We start from the raw sequence: 13,456 nt of genomic DNA, 5'->3' as shown, positions 1-13,456 counted from the left end.
AAAGCCTGAGATTTTCTGTTGTACCAGAGAAACTGGAAGGAACAGTTTAGTTTTATGAAAACACAAATAAGCAACTGGACTGGTAATCCATAGCAAGAGTATTATTATTTGAAATGCACATTGTGTGTATGCTCCAAACCTGGCCAGCTCCCAGACTTTATAGTAAAGATGCAATCCTACCAGAAGAAAGAGTTGATTCTGACAAAACTGTGGTAGAAGAACAAAGTACTGAAAGTTGGAAATAGTAGACTGTGGATAATGATTACTCACTGTACAGCAGGCAGAAGAGGCATAAATTTATTCCAGCAGTCAGGGAATGTCGAGACGAATGTGTAACATTCAAGCTGCTGTTTCCAGCTATTATCGGAATATTTTTTTCCTGGAGGATCAATGTTACAAAGACATGTGTCTGGAGCATTTCCCCACAGGCCACTGCTGAAAATTGTCTCTGTTCCAAGTCGGACTTTCCCGGTAAACAAATGTTAAATAAATAAATAAAATAACATTTTTGATGCAGAACATACTTAAGAGGAAATACAAAAGTTTGTTTAACAAAAACGTAAGCTATAAAACAGGAGACTCTGCTTCTTATTCTTCTGATAATAAAGTTCATAGAGAGACTTTGCAGTGACTCTCATTTTCTAATCTTCTAAAGGAAACTGCTTGAGAAAGAGAAAAGCACATGAGTTAACTAGAAGAATCAGGAGTACATTTGAAATGAACCAGATGCTAGAGTTTGGAGATGGAGATAACAGGAAGAAAATCAGCAACTCAGAAATGAATGACAAAGCATCAACCACATTTTGAAATATGGCTGAACAAGAAAAACTTGGACTTTTACATTGTTAAACTTGTAGGGGACTCCAAAGCATATGCTGTACTTCATGTCCTTAGTGTTTGGAGGAGCATAAAGGATAGGGGAGTTGGAAGGAGGAACATCAAGGATAAGGGAGTTGGAAGGAAAGAGCTAACTAAGTAAAACAATTTTTGTTCTTAACGGTATTTTTAATAAAACTTGACATGTACATTATTTTATATAGTAGAGGATTTTCAGTTATTTTTGTGTGTTTTATAGGGATACTAAGACAAACAGGCGCCCCTTTTCTTCTATTGTTCTTTCTTGTTTGCAGTGCCTACATTTCCTAAAACTAATAGAAAAAGAAAAGAAAGCTTGGACAAAAGCATGTTTAGATAATGGGCTGTCATCTTGGATTTTTGGGGTGTGGGGTGGTTGCAAAAGTATACAGGCCGTTGTATAAGTCAAGTGGATTTGCTTTTTTTTTACTTTTGCATAGGGGGTGATCGATTTAAGGCCCTTGGCTTGATCTAACATGTTTTTAGTGAAAACAAGTAAATAAGACAATACTGAATGTAAGAAGAAGTTTTCCTGCAAATAAGTGTTTATAGTGCAGTATGAGAAGCTTGCAGCTGAAGGCAACTGTTTGTCTAGATATCGTTTCTATGGAGACAAGCTGATAAGAGGGCAATAAAAAGAGAATACTTTTTTTAATGGTTAAAAGATTATGCTTTTCTGAAAGCATTCAAGTTGTTTTGTACATCTGGGAGGGGAGTAAGGATAAAAAAAGCGCAGCCAGCACTTAGTGTAAGCAAAAACATAGGCTGTACCCCTCAACTTGGAGTGGATAACCTTAATTATAGGTCAGTTAAAGCATGTGAGTGTAGCTGTCAATTTAGGACAGTTCCTTTTAGGAGAGTTAAATTTCATTATTTGAAGATGTACGTAGTTTTGTTTCTCTATAATAAGTTTATAGTTTCTGCAGGTGTTCTGGGGGCATGTTTTAGTTTTTGAGAGTTTTCATTAAGACAAAAAGTGTTTGTAAGATGTGACATAGGTTCAAATGGATAAGACAAGAAACAACAGTTTAAAAGATTCAACCCTCCAAACAGTGTATGTGTGTAACACAAAAGCTGAAATTAGACATTTAAAAAATAGCTGTTATGCATGACAACAGATTGAAATAATAACTTCTTTACATAATGGCAACACTTTCCATATTATGTTTGAATGTGAATGGCTCATGGGTATATACTTAAAAGAAAAGTAGTGAACTATATGCAAATAGCTATGCTACAGGAGATACATTTTGAAAGAAATGAGCATGTGAATTTGATGATAAAGGAAGGATTTCAGGGTGGTTATTTATCGGAATATCTGGGACAGTGGAAAAGGGGGGTAATTATGTTAATTGCTAGAGGAGCTCCAGTATATAGTTATAATAGATGAAAAAAGATAATGGCGATTTTTTTTGTAGTAGTTAGGGGCTTCTAGCAAGGGAGAAGGATTACACTGGCATGTATTTATATTCCACCTATAATACTACAATGGAGCTTAAGAAAATTTGGGGAGAAATAATTGGCTTTCAACAGGGAATATAACTGGGGCCTGGAATTTGATATGCAATGATGAGAATGTATTTTGGGGGGCCTGAAAGGGAAAATATAACAAAAGAGGGGTGGATATTTTGGGTGGCGCAGTGATGCAGCGGTTAGTGTTGCTGCCTCACAGCAAGAGGTCCTGTGCTTCAATTCTCAGCTGGGGTGCCTTCTGTGTGGAGTCTGCATGTCCTCCCTGCATTTGCATGGGTTTCCTCTGGGTGCTTCGGTTTCCTTCCACATTTCAAAGACATGCATCTGGAGCATAGCTCCCTAGGCCTCCACTGAAAATGGACTCCGTCTCAGTTGGACTTTCCCAGTAAACAAATCAGTAGTAAGACCTCTGAGAGAATTTGCATTATTCCCCAAAGTACAACTGGGCAAGGCTAGACAAATTATATTTCACAGGAACATGTGCATTTATTTGAAAGTTTTGATATGCATCCAATAACTATTTCAGATCACACATCAATAATAACTAAAATAAAAATACAGGGGAATGAAATAAAAATGAGACAGCAGGACTTCACACCCTTCTGTTAAACAGAGGAATGAGTAGACATTCCCTCAGAAAATATAGCTAGGGTGTGATATAAAAAGATATGGTTAAGAAGTAACAAGAATTATTTTTAAAGTGACTGTTTAAGGTTAAAGTATTGCAGAATAAGGGGAACCTCACTGAATAAGAAGAGGCGCAACTGCAGAGTGCTGAAGAGAAAATAAGAGTCTGTCTGCATAATATGCATGCATTTAGAAAGATTGCTGTTAAGCAACTGTGTTTTTGATAACTCCAGAGCACAGAAGCTTTTAGCACAAAGGCTCAGGGAACAGAAAGTAGAAGGGGTTATTGCCAAGCTTAGGGAGCCTATAACAGGGAAAATAACCAGGGTTCCGGTAGCGGACATTTTATGAAAATAAAGCAGAGAAGTATAGAAATCAAGAAAAAGTACAAATAGAAGTATTCGTAGAATAATTAAATTTGCCAAGATTATTAAATATAAACTTCTTCAGATCTGAAGAAGTTTAATATTTAATAAACAAAAACGCTAATCCACCATGTTTGTACTGTTTTGCATTTTACTGCACGTTTACCAGTTGTACCTGTCAGAGTCTCTGTGGCCTGCAGGATTCTTGTTTGTTTGCTTTTTGGTTTTAAGATTAGAGATGGACTATGCTTAATTATTAATGGTTAGTATATAAGGAGCTGAGATAAAAATGGTGATGTATAACCAATTACCAGAATGTCTTCAGCAACAGATGGTACTCCTGTGGAAGTTTGGAAGGGAAGAGGGAAGAAAGTGATAAAGATCTGGAAGGTTTTGTTTAACAGTATTCTCAAAGGAGGAGCACCAGCAACATCCTAGAAGAAAGCTGTGGTGGCTGCAATACCCAAAGATAGCGAAAACCTGTCAGATTCAGTTTCATATAGGTTTCAATTGTAAAACATAATTATAAAGTGGTTATGTCTATGATTAATAAAAAAATTGCCGCAACAAACTTGAACCAAAAAAATGTTGAAAACACACAAACACAGTGAGAGTGAGACGGAGCAGTACGAAAAAATAAATCCAACTGACTACTTTATTAGCGCTTTCAGAGCGGACAATACCTCTCCTTCTTCAGATAAAATCCAAGGGCAATTAAGAACCTTTTTATACAAAATGTAAAACCAATCATTCAACTAACTTGGACGTGGCACTGAAATGTTCTTAAAAGATACCAGATAGTCTAAGTTTATAATTTTATAGCATCAATACATTGTTAAATACATTTAAAGAAATGTATCTTTTATTTATTTGTTTTAAATTATTGTACTTTAGAAGAATTTAAATCAGCCATTGATTTGTTATGTTTTGTTTATGTACATTTAGAAATGTGTGCTTACGTTTTCCATTTAAGAATCTTTTAAGAACATTTCAGTGCCACACCCATGTTAATTGAATGATTGGTTTTACATTTTGTATAAAAAGGTTCTTAATTGCCCTTAGATTTTATCTGAAGAAGGAGAGGTATTGTCCGCTCCGAAAGCGCTAATAAAATAGTCAGTTGGATTTATTTTTTCGTACTGCTCCATCTCACACTCTCTGTGTTTGTGTGTTTTCATTAATAAAAGAATGGCAAATGTGTTGCTGAAACTGATAGATATGGACCATTGTCATTTTGTGGAGGGGAGGCAAACATTTGACAATAGTAATAGAACACTGATTATCCAGAGTGAAGCAGAATGTAAGAAAATACCACTTACTGTTGTTGGATTTTTGATACAGAGAAAGCATTCAACACAGTAATCTGAGATTTTGAGTAGGGTAATGGAAGCATTTCCATTCCGTGACGAGATTTTGAGTAGGGTAATGGAAGCATTTCCATTCCGTGACACAATAATAAGGTCAATTAGGCGGATATATGGGGGATGGGAAGCAAAAATGAAAGTGGGGGGTTCCTCTCTGATTAAGTTCTGTCTCAGCAGAGGAACAAGGCAGGGATGCCCTCTTTCCTGTGTGTTGTTTGCTTTATATTTAGAACCACTGGCAAAGAAAATGAGGGACTTGGAAATTCAAGGATATAATTCAATGGTTCATAGGCAAGTACTAGGCTAGCTTCCCTTGTGGGCCATTTTAAGCCTAGCCAATCTTCTTTCCATTGGTGAGAATCAAACCCTGTACCTCCTGTTTGTGAGGTAAATATCTTAACCTTTGTACCAACCTCCCAACCCCTAAAAAAGCTTGCACCACTGGACCACCGGAAACATCTCATTAACAGTTTCTTAATTGTCCAATCCACCTGCCAGACTTTGTCATTGAGTTTACTATCAAATAATTGGCATAGTATTCAAGAAAAGTTGACTTTAATTGCAGATGATCTTATTTTGTACCTGATAAAACCAGAAGAGGACATTTCCATGTTGTGGAACATTCTGAGACAGTACCAACCTCCCAACCCCTAAAAAAGCTTGCACCACTGGACCACCGGAAACATCTCATTAACAGTTCCTTAATTGTCCAATCCACCTGCCAGACTTTGTCATTGAGTTTACTGTCAAATAATTGGCATAGTATTCAAGAAAAGTTGACTTTAATTGCAGATGATCTTATTTTGTACCTGATAAAACCAGAAGAGGACATTTCCATGTTGTGGAACATTCTGAGACAGTTTCAGGTCTTTTTGGGTTACAAAATTAATGAAGATAAAACAAAGGCAATAGTTGTAAACTATGTATTTGCACACATTGGTTCAGCAATACCTATATTTATGGGGACATGATAAAATTAAGTACTTAGGAAGATAGTTAAAAGGGATTATGTTATGGCTGCTAAGGATATGCGGGAAGAGACTAAACAAAAGATAATACAAAAACAGAAACTGGAAGCTATGTTTTGTGGATATGGATAGCCAGATGCAAGTAATGAATATGTTTTTGGTCCCTTTATAAACAGGTCAGGCATATTTTTATCAACCAGAGAAGAAGATGTCGATAACAATAAACAAAGTGGTCTGGGATTACCTGATTTGAAGAGATATTTCAGACCTCCTGTACATAGCACAAGCAGAAAGCTGTAATTCAGAGGGGAATGGGATGATGATGAAACCGGGAGAAAGCTCGAGAAATAAGATGATACTGGGATTTTGGATGCAAATCCTTAAGGAGAATAACAATAACCATACAGAATATTATTTCCATAAAGTTGCAGAAAGTATTCTAAGAACTAAGATAACACAATGATTGCAGAAGTTATATGCTGCCAGTAATGGTCACTTTGATGGGGCTGATATTTACTGGAGAAAACTGGCATAGGAGCAAAGGTATTGGGATCAAATAACTAGAGAAGGAAAGGTAATAGAATTGGAAGAAGTCAAGAATGCATTTGGACTGCAGGCCCGAGTTGCCTTCCTTATCTTGGATAGATATTAGAGTATAGGCAAAGAGAAAGGAATATGGGGGATCCTAAGTGAAAGACCTGCACTGGTAGAGGTTTTAATTGAATCTAAAACAGAAGCTGCTGTTAAAAACGGAATAAGTAGTAGGGCATATAAAATATTGCGTGATAACTAAAGGACTCAATTGGAGGAGGTTAGAAAGGATTGAGAGTAGAGATTGGCTAAGCAATTCATAAAGAAACTTGGGAAGGATATATGTACATCTCCCAAGTATGCAATGGAATCTAGAATATTTATAATTTTTGCTTGAAAGTGTTTGTATAGGTACTGTTATACCCCAAGCAGACTCCAAAGAATTTTTCCTCTGGTAGATTGTAAATATTGGAGGTGTGATAGGGAAGAAAGAGATAATTGGGAACATATTTTTGGGAGTGTAATGAATTGGCAGACATTCCTTGCAGACTACTCCTTTCAGAAATACTGGGTGAGCAAATTGGTGTATCTTAAGGATTTTTTTATTTATTTTTTTTTTTGAGTTGTGATACAGAATCAAAATTGACTAGACTTGTTAAGGCCTTCCTGTGATTATCTGGTTGCTGCCAAAAAGCAATTACTAGAAAATGGAAATCAAAGTCTAAACCAACTGTATTACAAGTAGTGAAAATAGTAACAGAGGTAAAAGATCTGAAAGTGGGGTCTTTAGAAAAGGGTAGGAGCAAATTACATGGAACAAAAATGAGAATTGTGGGAACAATATCTGCAAAAGAATGTTTTGGAGGAAGAATGAGGTTTAAGGGAAGGTGGGAATTGAATGAGCTATGTAATGTTCGGTTGACAATGACTGAATAGAATATTATATGTGAAGTATAATGTTTGCAACAGTGACAATTAAGATGTGTTTTGTTTAAAAACATTGATCATGTTAAGACCTTCTTTGCCTATTGTCTGGTTAAGTTTTGTACTTTTGTCGGTTAAGAATATATTTCTACTTTCAGAGCCTGTTTTTACTTGATATGTCATACTGATACTATGCCCATGCATGTCTGATCATTTTGTAATTTAGGGATGCACCAAAAAGTTGGGTAGTTTTATTGGCATTATTTCCAGTGTAGCAGGTGTGTATTATATTTTTGTCTGATCTGCCTAGCAGTCTACTTGCTTTGTATACTGGCAGGAACCTGAATGCTGGTGTAATGCTGGACCTTTTTTTTTTTTTTTTTTTTTTGCCTTCTAACTCTTCAGTAGCAGGTTCTGCTACTTAGATTTATATAAAATAGCATGTTCCACCACAAGGTCTTTATATAAAGCATGAGCTGGTGGCTTAGTATCAGGTTCTAATGATAACTTCAAAAGTAGAAAGAAAGCATTCGGTGCAGAGTAAAATGACTAAACACTTTTCCTGCTCTACCTTGAGGATGTGAAATTCTTTCCTCTTTGGGTAAGCAAGCTTATTAGTGTATTCTCTGAAAGTGTTCTTCATAGTTGAGTTTTTTTCCCTAGTTATACGTCTTCTAGAGCAGGAGCCAGAGGAGAGAGTCAACCCTCATTATCTTCCATTCTGTTATATCCCGTAGTTGATAACATTTGACTTGAAATTAATCAAGGAATTCTGTACTTTTTTCTTTTCTTTTTCTTTTTAATTCTTGCTACTTTTTCTTGCTGTCATGCTATTTGTTTTGATGATCACTACAAGTTTAAAGTATAATACATTTTTTATTTAGAATGCATTGTTGATCCTGAAATTGTAAATATGTTTGTTCTTTCTTCTTTTTATTGCTTTTCATGGGCTGCACTTGAAATAGGCCCAATATGATCATTCTTGTACCCTAGTCAACAAATTTAAAGCAGTAAATAAATATGCAAGTACACACTTTTCCTTTTTAGAATCTGAAGGAATGTGTGTGTGTGTGTGTGTGTGTGTGTGTGTGTGTGTGTGTGTGTGTGTGTGTAGGTTAGATTCCATTTTTATCCTCTTTGAACTAATTTGTCTTGAGCCTAATATTGGTTCTAAAAGCTGTAGCAGCCATTTGAACTAGTTCAGAATATTCCTGCACAATTTTCCTATCAGTAGAGCAGGAACTATTGACGTCCAGGAGATTGCTGTCAATCCCGTATATGCATGATATCCGGTGACTGGATGTCTGATTCCTATAACATAGCATTCTTAAGGCAGCTCACTGGATTTACACCCAAGAGCAGCCAAGCCTGTCAGTGATTCTGAAGATACCCCTCATTATTAATAGTAGTAGTAGTAGTAATAATAATAATGTGTTTAAGTGTATTGCCACACTTTAACACTGCTTAGTGGCATTTGGCAAGTTAAGCACTGCAATGCATCTTGCTATAGTTAAAGCTAATTTATTTGGGATGTATTTTCAATAAAAAGCTTCATAAAATTTTTTACTGAAACCACAGCTCAAATAAATTTAGAGTTTTTTCCTTGGTGACAATGTAAGGCAGTGGTCCGTAGAGTTTAATGGACACATCTTTGCACACGTACAGCATGTGTCCACTAAACTCTATGGACGCATTTTGCTTTTTTCCCTGAGTTGATGTCATGGAGGTTAAAGATCACACTTAATCTTCAGTGGCATCAGAGCAGAAAAAGGAATTTTATGAGGAGTATTTCTTATTAAAGAAAACATGAAAGAAGTTCACCTATGGCTAAAAAGCCAGATTGGCACCTTAATCATCATATACTTTGGAGCAAAAGGTAAGTCACGCAAATGTGACAATACACTTTAAGAAAATATAATGTTCTCGCACTCATCACTAGTTAGTTATGTTTTATACTGGGAATTTGTACTTCCAAAGGGAGCAGTTTGCATTAAAAGCATGTACATTTTAGGGGAAAGTACTCACTTTACTGACATCTGCACTTGGTATTGTTAAGATGTAACGGATCTTGCAAGAAGATAGAAGGAGTGATCCAAACATCTGTGCCATAGGTACATCATTTTCAGTTGGTAGTGCAGTAGCAGAAACTTTCTGAACTTCTTCAAGGCACTTATGGAGGGCTGATGAGATGACAGGTCTGAATATAATGGGTTAATAACAAAGTTCTCAAAATTTTGGGATTAGTTAAAATTGTTGCCTTGGTTATTACTTCACCTTCTGTCATTCTCAATTTAAAATTCTTCAATATTTGGGCATTTTTATATGCACTTTAGCTTTTACTTGCTCACAAAATGAGCAGCTTCAAGACTGCTTTAGATGAACTTAAGTGTCCCTGATGATGTAGCAGTTTTCACTATGGTTAACACGACCACACAGAGGGCATATTGTTAAGAATGGTTCTTACTTTATGAACATGGAAGCAAATTTTGTGTCTGTTTCAAAAAAAATATTTTCTGTTACTATTCAGGCAATGTGATGGAATTCAAGAATGCCTGTAACATTTTATCTTTGAGTAGGAAATCTGCAATTTTTATAGAGTAGGCAATTTCCCATAAAGGTATGTTTTTTAATCATCATTTTCACTGAATTTGTGCCAGTTCATTGAGTATACAATTTAACTTTTGCTTGTACTGAATACGTTACATTTTGTTTCTCTACTGTAACCTGTCCTCATTTGTCATTGCTGTTTCAGCTTGGTGCTCATGTCCTGTGGAAAGAAAGAACACTTGTACAAATTTGTAACAGTTAATCTTTGCTTATCTTATGCCATTTTTCTAATATTGAGACTCTCTTCACAGAAAATGCCTAAATGACAGTACAAACCAAAATGGTGGAAGGCATGCAGCCAGCTGGAGATCTTTGTCTTATTGATAAGAACATTTCCAGGTAAGCACTTTACTAGTGAAATGTTTTATTTGTATCCCCTTCCTTGTGGCAGCCCCAGGTCTAGAGGCACTCATCCTGTCTTTTTTTCTGCTTGTATTTTATTTCTCTACCACACAGTTTGTGTGTAGTAAATGGTTCTTGATGGGTTTGCACATACAGCTACAATGATGTGACACTGTCCTCTGAATTTCTCCTCCTCCGTTGCATTTTTGTGTACAATCATCCCTGCAGAAAAATAAGTAAGTAAATAAATAATTTTATGCTTTTCCTGTTTATAATGGACCCTTCATACCTAGTACAGGGCAGCATTAAGAAACACGAAGCAGTTTCCACATGACACTCAAACACTGGATCATTGAACCAAAGTTAACTATTAGTACTAACCACTTGATGGGAAAACTGCAAAAATGCAGGGTATGTATGCCTCCTCCCAGAAACACTGAAAATTGCAATAATAAACTGTGGAAAATCACTTATTTGCTGATGGCACCCTTTACCAAGTCTGATGGGTCCATTATTAACTGGGCAAGGCAAAGTATGTTTTTAATATAAATGCCAGATTTAAATGTAAGTAAACAAACTACTAAATTCTTGGTGAATTGTTGTATTAGAGCTTATGAAGGATACTATCCCCATAAAACATGTTACCGTTGGTAATAAATATGTATGCTTGCTCATATTAAAATTACTTAATGACAAACACCCAACGATGTGAACAGTGACTCTAGGTGATCGTCACGGTCTCATGTACCAAATGGGGAAAAAGGGATTTGATGCTGATGCTGGAAGACAACTATTTTTGTGCTCATTTCTGTCAGTTGATGGTGCATGTAGAGATGGCTAAAAGCTTGTTGGTATTTTAAGCCGTAGGTTGTGAGTGGAAGGTAGAGATACACTAGAAGTAGATGAGAACAAATAATAGATATTTTTGAAAGAATTGCATCTAAAGCCATCACCTAAGAGCACAGCTTTTGTTTTGTTTGCATTTCATTGGTTGAGTTGTCCATTTTGACTTGACATATTTTTACTAGCAGTCTTGAGAGAAAAGTTAACTATACTATATATAACACACAGAATAACATTCCCATCAGGCGCTAGAGGATGCAGTTACTCTGACAGATAGTTGTGTAGATATACAGTTCCACTAGCTTATTTGTAGTATTCATTGCATACGTACAGTATATGATTTAAGCAAGTTTACAAAAAAACCCCATCTATATAACAAACCTTTGTGAGGTCCAGCGAGTAGGCAGGGATATGGGACATGGGACTATGTTCTTTGAACAAAAATATAGGGCATTCACAAAACCTGACTTTAATCTTAAATATTAATATCGGAAGTTTTGTTGGCAAAGAGGGATAAAGTCCTGGCTGTACTCCAGACAAACTGAGTTTGATTATTAGCTGTGGTATCTTTTAGAGCCAACACAGGGAGAATCGATGTGCCTATCCTTGGGGGATAGGGTAGATGAAAGATGGCCACAGGAAAAGTCCCTCATAAGACAGGCAGCAACACAAGGATGGCACCATAATGAGCATTCAGCCACCAAACCACTTGTGTGATAGCCCTCATTGTGAGTGCACAGGAGCATGCACTTAGCCAGGGTGCCCTAGGAGTGTAATTGGGGATTATACCATCTATCAATTGATGACTGGGTTAGTCCCACTAGGTTATTAGCCTGTCTTTGGTGGAGACCTGAGGTGATATTTAAACTACTCTGAGAAGTTTGGCCAGGGCATTGGGGATTGTCCCATACTCTTTTCGATAGGTACCATGGGATCTTTTATGTCCGCCTGAGCTATCACCAACTCAAGCAAATAGGACGTTGGTTTAAATTCTAATTTGTCATCATGCCTCTGCTGCCATCCTGTTTGCATACATCATCCATCCTCTTGGCTGCCTGGATGACAGTTTCTCCAGTATTTGGGATACCTATTATAAGGGAATGAATGGGCTTTCATCCAAGTAGGGAAAGCTTGAAGGTTGGTAGGTATGGGGCCAAATAGCACATAGAAAAAACGCATATGAAAAAGTTAGCTGTTCTGACGTAATCTGTGAAGTACCTGGAGTTTATTTAAGCCGTTCTTTCTGCTGAGTTTTTTGGTATATTATTGTTGTGGCATGGACTTTCAGCCAGCTTGACACCTATATAATACAGTTCCTTGAGATTTGCTGTTGAGGAGGAGGTAAAGGTGGGACATTGGGATACCATGATGGGGTAGAGTGATTGGTGAGGGAAAATTAATAAAAAAAATATATATATATCTGTTGATGTACCTCGCAGTGGTAAAGTGAAATAAGACACACATGATGTTACATTCCTGGTAACTTTTTTTTTTTATTTATTTGTAGCTGAACAGAGCTTTTAAGGAAAGTATGATTTATTTCACTTTTTTAAGATAAAGCCTAGAGACTTGTGATGACGTCTTTCCAAGGGAAACCAGAGAAAAAGAAATTTCACAGCACGAAAGTCTTCTGCTCTTTAGTTTTAGACAGTTCAGTTAGACTTGCAGCCTTGATATCAGCACTCCCAGTGTTGGCACAACATACTGATTTGGCAATTCTCAGACCAGGTCATTTGTTTAGCTATTCTACACTCAAACTTTTTGTGATGGAGTACATTATAGCAGCTTGGACTTTTGTTTTTTTCCACAGTTTGCCAGAATTCTTAAAATTTACAATGGAAACTTCATATGATACACTAAGCTTCCTAGATGTAAATTTAAGCATTGAAGCAGGAACTCTAGTCACTAGCCTCCACAGAAAGTCATGCTGGAGGAACACGCTGTTAAATTATGACAGCATGCACCCCAGACATGTTTTCTATGGCATCATCAAAAGTCAATTCATCAGGATAGATAGACAAGACCATAATATAAAAATGAAGGAAATGGAATCTTTGGAAACGTTCTTTCATGAAAGAGGTTATAACAAAAAGTTAGTCAAACAGATTAGAGAAGAGATTTATGAATCTACTTCATATAAGGAAGTAAATTTGGTTGAAAAAGGCTATCTTAATAGACATACTTGTAAAAACTATAAAGTAAGAAATATGGAGACAACCAAAAATGAAACCGCTATACTCAGATATGTCATGACCTACAGCAATGACAGTAAAGCGATCAGTGAAATTATTTGAAATAACTGGAAAATATTAACTACAGATGACAAGACTATTAAAGTTGTAGGCTGTTTCCCTAGGTTTGCATATAAGAACAACAAAAATTTGAAAAGGCTACTATGTTCCAATCCCAGAATGAATGATACTATGGATCTGAGAAGAGAACTAAGGGTAGGCACATTTCCTTGTAGGAAATGTAATATGTGTACCCACATTACAAATGAACAGAATTTTATGCACCCAGTGTTGAAATATATGTTTGTCCCTCACTTTGAGGCCAC

The 13,456-nt window shown here is 36.4% G+C and overlaps 1 protein-coding gene across 1 annotated transcript in view; it reads left to right on the top strand.

Moving 5' to 3' along the window:
• Positions 1–13,456, top strand: part of LRRCC1 (leucine rich repeat and coiled-coil centrosomal protein 1) — a 1,845,576-nt gene that overhangs the window by 37,149 nt on the left and 1,794,971 nt on the right. Inside the window, exon 2 of the mRNA XM_044066062.1 lies at positions 9,966–10,053. Within this exon, the coding sequence (XP_043921997.1) occupies positions 9,977–10,053 (77 nt within the window). The 5' untranslated portion in view covers positions 9,966–9,976. The remainder of the gene's footprint in view (positions 1–9,965; positions 10,054–13,456) is intronic.

The sequence above is a fragment of the Protopterus annectens genome, chromosome 3.part0 (genome assembly GCF_019279795.1).
Source record: "Protopterus annectens isolate FY-2018-M chromosome 3.part0, PAN1.0, whole genome shotgun sequence".
Lineage (NCBI taxonomy): Eukaryota > Metazoa > Chordata > Ceratodontiformes > Protopteridae > Protopterus > Protopterus annectens.
The sequence above is the reverse complement of the archived record's forward strand: the minus strand, read 5'-3'. Positions and strand labels throughout refer to the sequence as shown.